The 15909-nt window shown below is 39.0% G+C and overlaps 1 protein-coding gene across 1 annotated transcript in view; it reads left to right on the top strand.

Annotated features, from left to right (window-relative positions):
• PCSK5 (proprotein convertase subtilisin/kexin type 5) overlaps positions 1 to 15909 on the top strand; it is a gene marked incomplete at its 5' end in the record, with an annotated part of 476836 nt that overhangs the window by 131182 nt on the left and 329745 nt on the right. Inside the window, 2 exons of the mRNA XM_011947042.1 lie at positions 3620 to 3763; positions 6585 to 6661. Coding sequence (XP_011802432.1) covers positions 3620 to 3763; positions 6585 to 6661 — 221 coding nt within the window. The remainder of the gene's footprint in view (positions 1 to 3619; positions 3764 to 6584; positions 6662 to 15909) is intronic.

Here is a 15909-nt window from a genome sequence, read left to right as displayed (position 1 = left end):
CAGAGACCTTCTCACATGATTGATGATGTATGAGGGAATCATGGCTAATATGTGTTCCTTTTGCCTCTGGGTGCTGCTGTAACATAGATTCCTGGCAAGTAAACAGGGCCTAGTTTAAAGACCATTTCAACTAGGTGGTTAAGGAAATGAACTCATTTTCATCTCTGGTCAGTGTTGGGTGACATCAGTATTTCCCATAGCCTTTGGTCTCTGGATTCTTGAGGTACAGGAAACAACTACGTTAGAGACACATTTGGAAGCCTGGGCCACTTGAAATGTATTAAGAGTCAAAGATCCACATTCAGGGTTTAGGGCTCTAATTTAAATGCCCTCTGACCTTATTACTAACATTTGCAAAAGCCACCCTAGGCTTTAACATTCCTTTTTGTCTTTTGTATTTTAGTGGCTTGCTATGTTAGCTTATCCAAATGAAAGCATCAGTTGGATATTTCTTCTCCTTCACCTCCTACCATGGTGATGTATATAAAGAAAACAAGCAAAAAGGTGGTACAAGAATATTTAATGGTAAAGTCAGATTCAATAGAAGCAGAGGTGGAAGAAAGGAACCTAGTTGCTTCACTTTTAACACACATGTTTTCCGTAGATGGCTGGTTTTCTTCAGTTTTCATAATTACAATTTCAGGCAGCATCCCTCCACTCCAGGCTGGTTATCCCATTTGTGGGTTACCCATTTCCTGTGCATTTCCTTCCTCCGGCCCACCTCTTGGTCACATTAACATGACTTCATGTCGCAATCGATACCGCAGGTGGCCACAGCAGGTTTTGAAAGGAGAATGGAATAAAAACCTGTCAAGGTTGCTTTGTGTTAAATTAAAATATTTGGTGAGGAGAGGCCCAAACTCTTGGCCAGAATGAGGCTTCTGACAAATGGAGGCATTTCAGAAATCTACACTATTTTTTTAATCAATCTTTGTTAACTAAGTGTGAGCTGGCTGTGTATCTTGGAAGAGGTCAGAGCAGTACGCGTACTGGAAATAAAGTTGAGAATATACCCTCATTTATGGGATATAATTAGCCAATATTTTTGAAATCCTAGGTCAGACTTAGTTTATTGCATGGTCTTCTAGGGGCTTACAGTCAGGGAGACAAAATTCACACCCAGGTTTCAACAGTCAACAACAGTTGGGCAGAATTCACTGAGTCGGTGTTGGATTGCATAGAACAGAGAGAGTGGGGGAGAGAAAGTGTGTGTGGGATAGGGAAGAGGGGGTGGGGTGTATTTTTAAGTTCAGAGAAGGGAAAAAGACAAGTAGGCTGAAAAAGGCTATGTGTTAAGAGGTAGGTCCAAAGCTAGGGCCCAAAATCGGAAGGCACAAGGGAGAGAGAATTCGGATTAGTAGAGTAGAATAGTAGAGTGTGTGTGTTCAGGGCCTCAAGTGCCAGAAAGAAGTCAGGAAGGTGGGGGAAAAGATAAAAATGTTCATACAAGATTAGAAGCCCCTATTCTGTAGGAAATCAATGTTGTCTGTCATGAAAATATGGGTGCACCCTTTCTTAGAATGAATCCTTGAAACTACTCAAGTGTATTTATAACACTCAACAAAAGGCAGTCTCATTTGGGGAATACATTAATTAACAAATTTATTTTGGAGGCATTGGAAGCACCTGTAAGGGATGAGGTTTGGAAAGGAGCTTCCGCTTAGGATGTAGTTGGAATAAAAGCTGAGTTGTGGCCTACAACGCCCTGAATGATCTGACATGCCTCCGCTTCTAACTTTCTGCCTCTGTGCCATTCTCTCCCTCTTCACTAAGCTCCAGCAATACCCATCCTCTGATATGCTGAACTCTTTCCTGCCTTACCATCTTTGCATGTGCTGTGTCCTCTACCAGGACACTTGTCCCTAGGCTCTTGGGCAGACCAACTCCTTCTTACATTTCACATTTGCAGAGACCAGAATCTTTTTTCTGACCATCTCATCTAAAGTGGTGTACTCAGATCCCTCAGCATTCACCATCATATCACAGTGTTTAAAACACAAGGAGCCTTTAAAACACAGGGAGCTGTCTGAATAGTCTTTGTTTATTTGGTGGTTTATTTTCTGTGTCTCGCCTTTAGGACAGGGACCTCCTCTGCCTTGTGCACAGCCACACCCTAGCATATAAATTCAAACCGGGTAACTGAGGAACATATGCTTCATAATTTCTTAATTATAGTAGGTACTCAGTGAAGTGTGTGTTAAGTGAATCCATAGCAGTGAAGTCCCCATTGTGTTTAGGTCATAGTAAGCTTCTATTCTCCTCCATTCCCGATATGCTGAAGTGTTTGTTACAAAGCAGGAAGAAAGTAATGAATGGGGAAAGATCTGGGTGGCTCGTGTTGCTATGGAATTATATAGCAGCACAGCTCTTCTCTTTTGTTCCTGTCCCGAATCTTAAGAACCTAGAAAACGACATCACACAGAGGGATATTTCAAAGAGATGGACTTTAAAGGAACAATTGTGTGGGTTAGATGAATGCTCGTAAATTATGTCAGGAAAAGCTGCTGCCTTAATTTGTTTTTCAGTATGTTTGTATGTTGTAGCCATTGCAGAATGAAATTACTATATATAATGAGCTCAGGTTCCATGTTTTACAGTCTGCCCCTCGAAGCCTTCACACACATTGTCCTGTGTAGGGCACCTTTCTGGACTTGGCACTATTCTTCTTTTCCTTCTTGAAGAAATAGTGCTGGATGAATTTGCTGCCTACAAATTATGGTACAATAGCCATTGTTAATTTAGTGAAAGAAATGTGGACAACCTGTTATTTTTTCTTGCCCATGGGTTTTTCACAGGAGCGCATATCTGGCTGCTGTACAGAAGCTGCCTGAGTGGTTCCATTTGTAGCTGGATTGGCTTCTAGGCGCTTGGTTAAGAAATTATAAAGTATATGTTCTTCAGTGACATGGTTTGGATTTATAAATGAAATACTATGATGCCTATTTGTATGTCATTAAAACACGTTAACAATCAAATGATACATCCATTTTTCTGCTGTTGAGATACACTTTATTTATTTTATGCTTTTCCAAAAGCCTTACGGTATCAAAACAGGTCAGAGCTGGTGGTGGAGAGATTTCTGTTTCACTTGCTTTTCCCACATCTTTCTTTCCTATCTTCCCCTGTTCATGCTGGAGATCTGTGTTTCTGCACTAGTAGACAATGTGCCAAATTACTGTTAATTTAATGCATTATCTTAAGAAGTAGAGCCAGGCACAATGGCTCACGCTTATAATCCCAGCACTTTGGGAAACTGAGGTGGGAGGATCACTTGAGGCCAGGAGTTTAAGACCAGCCTCGGCAATGAAGCAAGACCTTGTTTCTGCCCAAAATTTAAAGGTTAGCTTGGCACGGTGGAGTGCATTTGTAGTCTCAGCTACTCAGGAGGCTGAGGCAAGAGGATCCCGTAAGCCCAGGAGTTCGAGGTTACAGTAAGCTCATCACACTGCTACACTCCAGCCTGGGCAGTAGAGCAAAAAAGAAAAATAAATAAATAAATAAATAAATAAGTAAGTAAGTAAGTAAGTAAGTAAGTAAGTAAGTAAGTAAGTAAGTAAGTAAGTAATTCTTCAATTTCCTCACTATTTAGTAATCTTGCAGCATGCTCTTCTTATTTCAGCACTGCAGTGACAATACGCATCCCTGCCAGTCTGACATGAATATCGAAGGAGCCTGGAAGAGAGGCTACACGGGAAAGAACATTGTGGTCACTATTCTGGATGACGGAATTGAGAGAACCCATCCAGATCTGATGCAAAACTACGTGAGTGTATGCTGTGCTTGGAAGGTCTTTCCTTCTGGGAAACAGGGAAACTCATGTTAGGATTATCAGTAAGGTGGATAGCTACTGAAAAATGTAGCAACATACAATAGGGTATTGTGTTTTGTTTTTCTCTGGTAAAAGATGAGTTCTTTGAATACAGGAAGCATGAAATAACCCTTTCAACTTTCCAGTGACTTTGATGTTCTGACTTACAAAAAGAAAGCAATAAGGTAGCAGAAACCTCACCACCAACACCATCTGCTACCAGCAACATTCGCTGTTCTCAACACTTTATCCAACCAGCCAGGCAATACTCTTTGTTTCTTTTATGGAGAAAAATGTACGTCAAACTTTTCTCCAGTTATCTGCTGGTCTTCTTTCTCTCTCTGCCTCTTCTTTTTTTTTTTTAAAGGATGGTAATGATCAGCCTCCCAGTGGTCTGTAGGAATCAATTCCTTTCTTAAGAAGAAGCCACAAATTCATTTAGTTCTCATTTGAACAAAACGGTTGAGTTGCTGCATCCAAGTGCACCCAGACAAACTGTGTCTCTTTACAGAATAGAATTTTAAAGCTAAAAAGGAACTTCAGGTTACTCTCCTCATTTGATAGGAGAATAAATTGTAGCCTGAAGACAGAAGGGAGTTATCCATGGTCAGATAGAAGAACAGAAACTATGGCTGTCTGTGCCCCAGCAGAGATATCTTTCTTGTCACACACAAAGAGGGTTTTACAGCATGCTGCTGTTCCCCACTGCATATGAATGTATTTGACTAAATACAAATAGCATTCATGTAATTGGGAGTGCAATTTTATCTTTTTCATTTTTCTCCTCTTGAGAAAAAATTCTCTAGAGTTATCTGTGCAATTAGCATGATTGGCGCCCTCTTGGTTCTTCTTTATGTTGGACCTGGTGGGAAGTAGAGAAAGCACGTTGGGTAACATGTCAAGACTTGGGTTCCTTCCAGTCTGGATTTGTTTAATCACTTTTAAAGGCAAACAAGCAGATCCAACTTTGGTTTTGGCGATACTGTTGCTTCATATTGAAATCTTGGCATAGGAAAACTTCGTTTATCATTTTGGTTGGTCCTCTGTTTCGGGCCTCTTTTTCCTTACCAGTAAAATTAGTAAGATACATTAGATACACTCTGAAGCCTTCGTGCTCTGAAGGACACTAAGCAGGTCTGTAGAGCCTCTTTTGCACAGGAAGCAGGAACTTACCACCTGTATATACAATATATATTTTGCTTGATTTCCCTAAACATTTCAGGCTTTATGTTCTAAAAGTTATTTTCAGAAAGAAGAGCCTTTGATAAAGACAGAAATTCAAGATAGTGTTTACTTTCACTAACACTGAAATTAGGAATAATAATAAAGTATAAGAACATTCAGGCTAGGCGCACTGGCTCACGCCTGTAATTCTAGCATTTTGGGAGACTCCGGCAGGAGGATTGCTTGAGCTCAGTGGTTTGAGACCTGCCTGGAAAACAGTGAGACCTTACCTCTAATAAAAGTAAAAAAAAATGAGGCAAGAGAAAGAGAGAGACCAAGCCACTCAACAGACCACCAGAACTGAAAATAAGCCAGATTATACTCCAGAGAAGGGGTCCCAATAACACCGCATTATTCCAGGCTAGAAGGTGGAAGCAGCCCATTTTTCATTTGATAGTAAGATATGTTTCTTATAGCCAACTAACCTAAATAGAAAGAAACTTCTGCCAAATTATTCTAGTGACCTTATACACTTGTGGTCTTAATCTCTTGTATTCCCTCTGAGCACTTCTTTTCCCTCCTTATATTCTTGTATCTTTCTAAAAGTTAAAAAAAATAGCTGGGCATGGTGGCACCTGCCTGTAGTCTCACCTACTTAGGAGCTGAGGCAGGAGGATTGCTTGAGCATAGGACATCAAGGGTGCAGTGAGGCCAGCCGTGATCACGCCACTGCGCTCCAGCCTGGGTGACAGAGGAAGACCCTATTTCAATTAATCAATCAATCAAAGAAAATTCAAAGCATGTTAAATTAGGCTGGCTACAGTGACATAAATTTGATAAATGGTAACAGTCTAGTAATTTTTTTTTCAGTATTGCAGATATTTTTCACAATCATTTTTAAAAGCAAACAAGCAAATCCAACTTTGGTTTTGGAGATACTATTTCCTTATTTTGAAATCTTAATGTAGGAAAACTGTTCATCATTTTGGTTGGTCCAAAAGCCAATGGGTATTAGTAGAATGTCTAAATCATGGACTCCTTTATAGTAGATACAATATCCAGTTTGTATCTAAGATGAGGGTTGTCTAATAGCAGTCCCAAGATACCTGACATAATAAAGATCTGATATTGATTGTTAATTGGCTTGCCAATGATACGTGAATGATTTTTGTCTTCTGAAATCTATATTATGATAAGGAAGTTGCAAGCTCAAGAAATCAAGTAAGGAGTGTGAGAGTCTATGGAGAATAAATCACTTTGTGCCTAGGTAGTCAAGGAGAGAAAAGGTAATAATGAGAATGTCTTTGAAAGATACACATTTCATGAACTGGGTCATTCTAGGTATGAGGGGGAAAAGTGCTGGCAAGAATGAACCAGGCAATTCTTTAGTCTGTGTAGAGTTCTTCTTCACCTTATGGGGGAAAAATACAGCACTAATTATCACTGAATGAGCACTCCCTCCCTAAGGCCTGACACCACTGAACCGTGAGCGTATTAGTTAACCTAATTACTTTCTGGCAGAAATGTATTTAAAAATGCATGAGCCTGTGGGTCAATGGCTAATTAATGAATGTCCATTTCCTTTCCCTTGCTCTCTCCTCTGTGGCTATAGGATGCTCTGGCAAGTTGCGACGTGAATGGGAATGACTTGGACCCAATGCCTCGTTATGATGCAAGCAACGAGAACAAGTAAGGCCCAAGTGAGGGGTGGCTGTCATGTGGCTGGCAAGGAGCTTTGTTTTCTGCTCATGCTGAGGGAAGTATTTTCTTCAAAATGCTTGATAACATATGTGTAAAGGTAAACTGAGGCTGGAGCCGAACCGGGAACGAAGACACAAGGCAAATGGCAGTGAGAATAGCCTTTTATTAGGGCTTGCGGGCGAGGTTCCTTGGTCCAAAGGCGTGGGCCGAGAAAGTCGCGCTGAGGGAGGAGGGTAGGGGCTTCTTATAGCCTGAGAGGTAGGAAAGCTGGTTGTGCAAACAGGGCCTGGGGGGTCTTGAAACTACTAGGGCAGGAGTTGAGTAAGGGTCATGAGGAAGGGGTCTTTGGAAACTGTCAACTGAAACTGCTGTTTACGAACTTGTGGAATGCAGGTGAGCTGCAGGTCATGGGGGAGTGTGGTTGCCCAGCCGGAACTCTGACGCATGTAAGTCTGCGGGTGTGTACAAGGGTGAAGAGAGTCTTTAACAAAAGGCCTGCTACGCCAGGTAACGCCGCCATGTTAGGTCTAGATTCCTGCCTAACAATATGATTCTTAATTTGCTCCAAGATAAACAAGTGTCTTTCCACTGAAGCCTCAGAGTAAGAAAAAACGGATGCTCCATATAGAAAGAATGGTTGCAGAGAGAGCCCTGGGGAATGGCTCAGCATTTCCAAATCTTGAGACTGGAACTAAGAGATGACCCCTCACATGGTAATTGCCCTGTGACCCATTTGTTTAGGGCCAGAGGTGGTGAAGGGAGAGGCCAAGCAAAGTACCTCCCAAAAGAATTATTTGTTCTGTTAAATTCAACACATGATTGAATACTGCATTTGCGGTCCCCACCTGAGAGTTTATTTTACTTCTCCTTTGCTCCTGTCTCCTCTGTAGTTACTGTGTTTTTCACTAATATACCTGAAATACCTGGAAGGATTATCGCCAATTGAAGAAGGCATTACCTTTCTTATTCTCCCCCCGCCCAGGCAAGAGGCACAGAAACCTCGTTAACCACAGTTACGCTTTCTGTTTACTGCTGTGGTTTTTAGTGAATGCAAATCAACATTCACATCCATTTGATAACAGAATATTTTAACATTCCTCAGACAAGTAAGAGAGAATGTTTTTTCTTGCTTACATAATGACCCAGATTCCTTACATTATTAGTAGATATTTCTAATCTCTAAATCACATTAATTAACTTTTTTCTCTTTTACTATGAAGCTCCTCAGGATAATGCTGTAATTTAGATACTTTCATGTGCATTTTTATTTACATGTTTTATTTACATTACATACACAGAAGTTGCAAAGAGAACTGTTTAGCCCATTTATTTTGTTATTTCTAATCTGCTGTTTTCTTTAGGGAAAAATTTCTCAACTAGGTTTATTTGATTAAGTCAGTAAGTTTAGATAAAACCATATGACCTAGAAAATTGTCACTGTACCTATGTGGTTTTTCTTTACTGTCTGAAAAGAAAGCTTAACAAAATAACTGTAGAAACATGTTGCTGGTTGACAGGAACAACCAAGTAAATCTTCTAGATCAGATTCAGTGGTGAAAGCATTAATACACAAATTGCTATAGGTGGAATTTTCCAGAACTTCCAAGCAAACAGAGAGACCTACGCTAAACTGGATAGTTTTCTTTCAGATTTACTGTGACTGCCCAGTGGGTTCACCTTGTCCACAGCCTAGACAGAGCCAATTTATCAAGACAGGGGAATTGCAATGGAGAAAGAGTAATTCACATAGATCTGCCTGTGCTGGAGACCGGAGTTTTATTATTACTCAAATCAGCCTCCACCAAGCATATGGGAATCTGAGTTTTTAAAGATAATTTGGTGGGTAGGGACTTAGGAAGTGGGGAGTGCTGATTCGTCAGGTTGGAGATGGAATCACAGGGGGCTGAAGTGAGGTTTTCTTGTCATCTTCTGTTCCTGGGTGGGATGGCAGAAATGGTTGAGCCAGATTATCAGTCTGGGTGGTGTCAGCTGATCCATCAAGTGCAGGGTCTGCAAAATACCTCAAGCATTGATCTTAGGTTTTACAACAGTGATGTTATCCCCAGGAGCAATTTGGGGAGTTTCACACTCTCAGAGCCAGAGGCTGCATGACCCCTAAACTGTCATTTCTAGTCTTGTAGCTAAATTGTTAGTCCTGCAAAGGCAGACTGGTCCCCAGCCAAGAAGGGAGTCTTTTCAGGAGAGGGCTATTATCAGTTATGTTTCAGGGTTAAACCATGAACTGAATTTCTTCCCAAATTTAGTTTGGCCTACACCTAGGAATCAACAAGGACAGCTTAAAGGTTAGAAGCAAGGTGGAGAAGTCGGTTGGGTCTGATCTCTTTCACTGCTCATAATTTTCTCAGTTATAATTTTTGCAAAGTTGATTCCAATCCCTCCCTTTGGGTTTCATAGCACCTTATTCTTAAAGTGTGGCCTATGAAGATGGGAAAAGGCCATCGATTACTCTGACTTCTTCTTGCTGATAGGGGCATAGTGGGGTAAGTGTTGACCCCAAGGTGAGAGGAGTGGAACTGCTTTGCTGCTGTCTGAGCTATCTGACTGTACTCACGCAGGCCAGGCTGGGTTTCCAAGGCTTTCATGACAAAGATGTTAGTATTCTCACCTATAGTTTTAGTACAGCATTTAAGCAGACAGTGTACTATAAGGTAAATAATGAGTTTTAGGATAAGGAGTGCAGTTCCCAGTTTTAAAAGTAAAGATTTGAAAGTATTAGTTTGGGGACTTAAAGTCCACCAAAAATTTAGGATTTAGTTAAATTGAAGAAAAATAAAAATGAAATCTCAAAAACAGCTAACAACAAGTGTACTGTAGTTTTGGGAACATAATTTTTCTCTTTCCAGTCTTTATTTTTATTAAAACAAATCATGATAGGACTGATATATTTGCAAATAAACTTTAGTTTTTTTATGCTTGGCCTGATTGTTTGCATAAGGTGCAGCAAGAGTAATTATTTTTTACGTAGGCTTTTTAAATTGGTTTTGATGGAACTGTGTTCCATGAGGAATCTCACATAAGAATTTTTTAAAGCCAAGCCCAGCCATGGGTTTTTACCCTCCAGTACCTGTCAGTTGGGTAAATTTCTGTCCTCTTGAGGTCCCAAGGTAACTTAGGGCTCCTGGGCCTGTCAGAAAGTGACATTCTTTACTTACCACAGGTCAGGCACCCTGTAAAGGAACTATGTAGGCAAGGTTTGAGGCAAGTTTTCCTAAGGGGCTAGTATTGACTTTACAAGTCAAGTTTGATTCCTTAAAGGAAAGCATGCCATTCCAGTCAAAGCCTTGGTAAAATAACCAGTTTCTTCAACTGTGTCCTGTTCAAAAGAAAACATTCTTATTGCACTTACACAAATAACTGTATTGCCATAAGTTAAGAATACTCACAAATAGTTTCTAAATTCTGGAGAAATTAGGTAGAGAGAATCAAATATGCTCTAAATTTTGTCCACAGGAGTATACTTTACTCAATTGTTAAAAGCTGGAAATAGCTCAAAAGAAAAGTGTTTTTGTCTCTGAAAAACAAAAAGGATCAGCAACACTTTAAGAAAAAAAAAAAATCTAAAATATTTACTTCAGTTTTCTGTTAGTTCAGTCCATTTAGTTAACTCCTGTTCTGCTGGATATTCATAAACATTTTAGCTCTCTGTGAGAGTCCTAAAAGTTTTTTTTTCCTTTATTCTAATGTCATAATCTCCAAAGTTATCAGAAACTTGCATTCAAGAGCACCTATTAAAGTTTTATAGCCGATTATAAAACCATCTTCTAAAGAGGACCAAATCAAGACAACAGTTATCTATGGATGACAAAAATATTTTAGGGAAGCCACAGTCAAAGACACAATTGACAAGGAAATTTGTTAGCTCTGTGACACACGATAATTCAACATAACAATTATAATAATTACTGATGACATGTATTGAGACATACCAGAATTATAGGAATCTTACACAATTTTGTAACACATACTAATAACAAATTTATATGAGTATAACCAAAAGAAAGTTAAAAACCATTTTATACTTAACAGTGTTTCCTGCACGATTTTAATACATTAAGTAAGCCGAATATGTGTTGTAGTCTGGATTATAATGTCTATATGTAAAGATAATTCTTTGAATATTTGCTTTGATGGCTTTTTATAGTCTATCCTTTTAAAACTGTTTCCCCCCCCCCCAAGGATTTCTTTTAAACTTGGCTACTTCCCAAGATCCTTGTTCAAGAAGAATCATGACAGTCATGCTCATCTGGGGTATTCTAGTGTGTCCCGCTTTGACCCATTCTAAGCACTGGCCATGGTTCATTGAGTGCAGTGGGGGATTGATTGTTGGAGGACACAGACATTGTTCCCAATGTGTGCTTAGATTTGCCATCCTGACGGTGAAATATGAAATTTTCACAGGTATAACTCCCTACCTCTGTTTTATGGAAGTCAGCAGTGCCCTGAGGGTATAGATGTACCGTTAGCTCCTCTCAGTAGTTCTGCCTGATTTTTTTTTTTCCTCAGCTGACCAAGAGCATGTAGTCAGGCATTTAGGATTAAAATACCCTCTTTGCTCATTAGACCGTAATAATGGATATGATCAGTGGATCTGTCTTTAAGCATGGATCCACAGGTAAATAACTCTGTTTGGATAGCGGTCACCTAGAGTTAGGAAATGAGTAGCTTTGTAGTTTGGAGGAGTTGACTTTTAGCCTTGGCTCTCCTTGATTATCTTGTGGTCTTTTGAGCTAACAACTCTGAGCTTTCAGTACTTTCTAAAAAGTCTCTAGAATGGGCATAATAATACTTCCTTCTAGCCTGGGCACAGTGGCTCACACTTGTATCCCAGTACTTTGGGATGCCAAGGCAGGAGGATCACTTGAGTCCAGGAGATTGAGACCAGCCTGGGCAACATAGGGAGACCCTGTTTCTACTAAATAAATAAATAAATAGCCAGGTGTGATGGCACACAGCAGTGGTCCCAGATACTTGGGAGGCTGAGGTGGAAGGATTGCTTGAGCCTAGGAGGTCAAGGTTGCAGTGAGCCAAGATTGTGCCACTGCACTCCAGCCTGGGTGACAGAGTGAGACCCTGTCTCATAAAATAATAATAATAATAAAATAAAATAAATACCTCTGAAGATTATCAATAAAATGTGTAAAATACCAAGTTTACTACATAATAGATACTACATAATTACAGCTGTTATTGTTGTAATTGTGTGTTCTATTCATATATCTAATTCTTGATAACTAGTTAAAAATTACAGTTATCTCGAAATATGTGTGCTTATGAACACTTCAAATTTAAATTAAGATTTAGGATTTATTTCCAGGGTTAGAAGTTGAGACAGGTTTGTCTGCTTCCTTGGGGCTGGGAGTTGTGACTCTTCCGTCTACAGTAAGTCTTTTTCTTTAATTCCATTTTCCCATCTCCCTTGGTAAAACATGAGTCCTTGAATTTGATATAAAATAGTGAAGGTGAGGAATTTGTAATTATCATCAGAATAAGGAAGTTGAGGCATGTGCTATGCAAATGCCACCTCACTGTACAATCAGACCAGTAGACTTCAGAACATATTTGGAATTATGTCATACTTGCCTGCATTTGTTTATTCATTCAAGCAGTATTCATTAAGACACTGCTTGGCAAGTGGCTTTATGCTAAATACCTAGGGAATCAATGATGAAATAATATAGATTATTAATGGGCTGAACTGGGAGAAACTTTAGTAAGAAACTCTAACGCCTGAAGGGTTTTTAGTACTAATAGAGGATCTAGCCTCAAAACTATGCAAATTGTCTCTCTTAGACTTGCATGATTACATTTCTAGTGCCAAGGCTTTGGAGTGAAGGAAATCACCTCTGAAGTACAAAAGTTATAAAAATCCCTTTCTCGTCACTTTTACAAGTTCCCAAATGGTGGTGTGTCAGATTTAAATAACTGATGCTAAAGAAATAGTGTGATTAGAGAAGACCATAAAAACCCATCCTTTGATTCAGCTTTGCCTCCATTCATTTTAGCTTGCCAAATAAAGCTGACTGCATTGTTCTAGGCTTAAAATAGAAAATGCCTCCCTACAAATGAAACAGTCTGCTGGCATTTCATACTACTACTCCTATTTCCAATAAAATGAATTATTGATGTCTGAGTTAGATCAGCCCTTCCCTAGGTTACTTCCTTTTAGAAGTTCTCTGCTTAAAAGTCATAACAACATTTAGTAGGAGCTGAAACCACGGCATTATATTTTGAACGAGTGGTATATTTGGGCCCAGAGTCTAATTCCTTTTCAAAATAAGCCAACCTCTGGGTTAAAGACTCATTTTCTAAAAGGAATAGATTTTTCATTTTGTTTCTTATCTCTGTTTCAAGGAAGATTTAACCAGGGTGAATGGAAGTAAATCTCTTCTGGTTCTTTAGTTTCTTTTCACACATCATTTCTGGTTTTACGAGTGTTGCCATGTTGCAGAAACCAAAGTGTGTCCTTCTCTTTCCCATTTCTGTAGACAAGGACTGCTGTGAGGAAATAGTGTTCCAAAGCAAAGCCAATAGGTATAGTCAGCATTTTCCACATATGGGGGAAATGTTAACTTATTATAATAGTACTAGAGAAAAAAAACACACACACACACACACACACTATAGGTCTGTGGCCTTAACAAGTACAAATATTTTTTCTTCATACCAAGGATTTGGCCAAATATGTTAAGATAAAGTTATACTGTAGCTTAGTAGGTCAGACAAAACTTAAAGAAAATGAGGGTCAGTATCAGAGGCTGATTTGATTTTCAAATATTTTCAAATTTTTTTTCTCTAATACTTTTGCAAAATAACATCTACAATATACTACCTAGTAGATACTTGATCAATGATTATCAAATGAATTTAGATAACATGGACTAGAAGTGTACATTACTAGAGCCTTAATGTATACCAAACATGCAATTGTGAAAAAAATAAAATAAAATCTGACACTTTCCATATACAGCTGTCTTAGTTGAGGCTACTATAACAAAATAGACTGGGTAATGTATAAGTAATAGAAATGTAATGCTCAGTTCTGGAACCTGGGATCAAGGCACCAGCCATTTTGTTGTCTGCTGAGGGCTCGTTCCTCATGAAATGGTGCCTTCTTGCTGTGTCCTCACATGGTAGAAGGGGCAAACAAGCCCCTCAAGCCTCTTTAAAAGGGCACTAATCCCATTCCCTAGGGCTCCACCTTCATGACCTAGTCACCACCGCCCAAAGCATCACCTCTTAACACCAGCATGTTGGGGATTAGAGTTTAACACGTGAATTTTGGAGGGACACAAACATTCAGATCATAGTAATAGCTGTAGATTTTCTATTCATGAAAGAACCTACAGCAAATATTTTAGAAAATTCATTTCTATACATACAGGTTCATGATACATTACACTGAAGTAAGTAACATCTTTGATCATCATGTAAGTTCTGGGAAGTGGCCTCCCGTGGAAAATTGCAGTGTGTAATAGGAAAAGACTTCTTTCAGACCAGAAGCCAGCCATCCCTTCCCCTTCATCTCAACAACTGTTAGTCAGTAAGTCCTGACAATTCACACCATTTAATTCCTCCTCTGTAGTAGCTCTCAAAAGCCTTAGACACAACCCCCCAGCCACCCACACTAGCCACTATGTTTATTCCCCTTCTCTTACCTATATCCTTGTAAGAGTCCATTAAGTCATTTTCTTGTTTCTGGTTTTCCCCCATCCTGCTGTCTGAGTGATATTTCTGAACCAAAATAAGAGCATTAAACTCCTTTAATATCTTGACATATGTTAAAAATACAAGACTCTTCAGGAGTCTATTTTACTCTATCTATCCCCTCCTCCTCTTCCTCTTCTTCCTCCTCCTCCATTCCTCAGCCCTACAGGATTAGTGTCATTCCTCTAATGTGCTCCAACTGTTCATCCTTCCACCATCTACACTTGGAGAATTCCTTCTCTACCTCCAATGCATGTCACTTTCCTAGTGATGCCTTCTCTCACCCCCCATAGTATGAGCTGGTTATCCCTCCAATCAGTTTCACAGCACCTGTGAACTTATTATTTCTTTTATAAAACTTTTTAAATATCATAGATGGGGTCACATTTGTCAGAGTAGGAAAGAGAAAGGCAAAAACGTATACTAAGTTGATTTTCAATTTAGTTTGGGATATAAAATGTCTATTTGTTCTTTCTTAGAATAATTACAAGAGTACTGACCTTGATTGGTTCATCTAGATGAATGAGCAAAATGTGTCCGAATTGAAGTTGCTGACCTATTAAATGGTGTTATATAAAGTGGGCCTTTGTTCTAGATATCTTTTTTTTTCTGACCTTCCATTTCTGCTCTGTATCCCAGAAGGCTGACTTTGAGGGACCGCATTAATTGGCTGTCATGCCCTCTGTCTTCCCATTGGGTTTGGGAAGTCCCTTGACTAAATTCAAGTCAATAAATTCAAGCCCCTTGAATAACTTCTTCTCGGGTTTCCTATTTTAAAAGAGCCCAGTGTTTCCTGATAGGCCCTTGACTGACATGAGTATGTTCTTTATCCTGGTATCTTTGGTAGAATAAAAGGAAAAATGTTTAAATACCACTGAGAATGAACTAAATTCGTGGCAGTTGTCTAAATACCTGTTTATTCTTTAATGAAAGCCAAGTAAATATAGAAAATGATTATCTAACCTCAAATTCCTATATACCTGTTACCTGCAGTGTAAATATTCATCTTTGTAAAACAATGTGTTAATTATTCCCAGGCTCATAATCACGATGATGCATTCTGCAGAACTGCTTATTTTTCTCTTTGCCAATTTTAGTATGTTCTCCGGATTTGAGAACTTCAGTTTTGATAAAGGGTCTGATTGATGTTATAGGTTCAAATGAAGTATGAGTGTAATTTATGCTAACTCAGTGTATTATTGACATGAATAATTGATAGTTGCTTGAATTTAAATTTCTTATTTAAAAAACAGACTTACAAATTCCTGGGGCCTCTAAAGCAGATGGAAATTGCAGTAAAGGAAAGAGATAAGTATCCTTTTTAAATAATAGATTAAGCATTTAAACAGGTTTTCCAGACAGGTGTATTTAATTAGCTTTCTCTTTTAATCTTCCCTTCTAACCTTCTCTTGCATCCTTATATTTTCTTTTTTCCTTATGTGTAGAAATCTGTAAGATGTGGAGACTGAGGCCCTTGAGAGGTCAACAATAGCAGTTTTTTGTTTATTTCA

The sequence above is a fragment of the Colobus angolensis genome, unplaced genomic scaffold (genome assembly GCF_000951035.1).
Source record: "Colobus angolensis palliatus isolate OR3802 unplaced genomic scaffold, Cang.pa_1.0 Scaffold257, whole genome shotgun sequence".
Classification (NCBI taxonomy): Eukaryota; Metazoa; Chordata; class Mammalia; order Primates; family Cercopithecidae; genus Colobus; species Colobus angolensis.
This window is presented reverse-complemented; position numbering and strand designations above follow the sequence as displayed.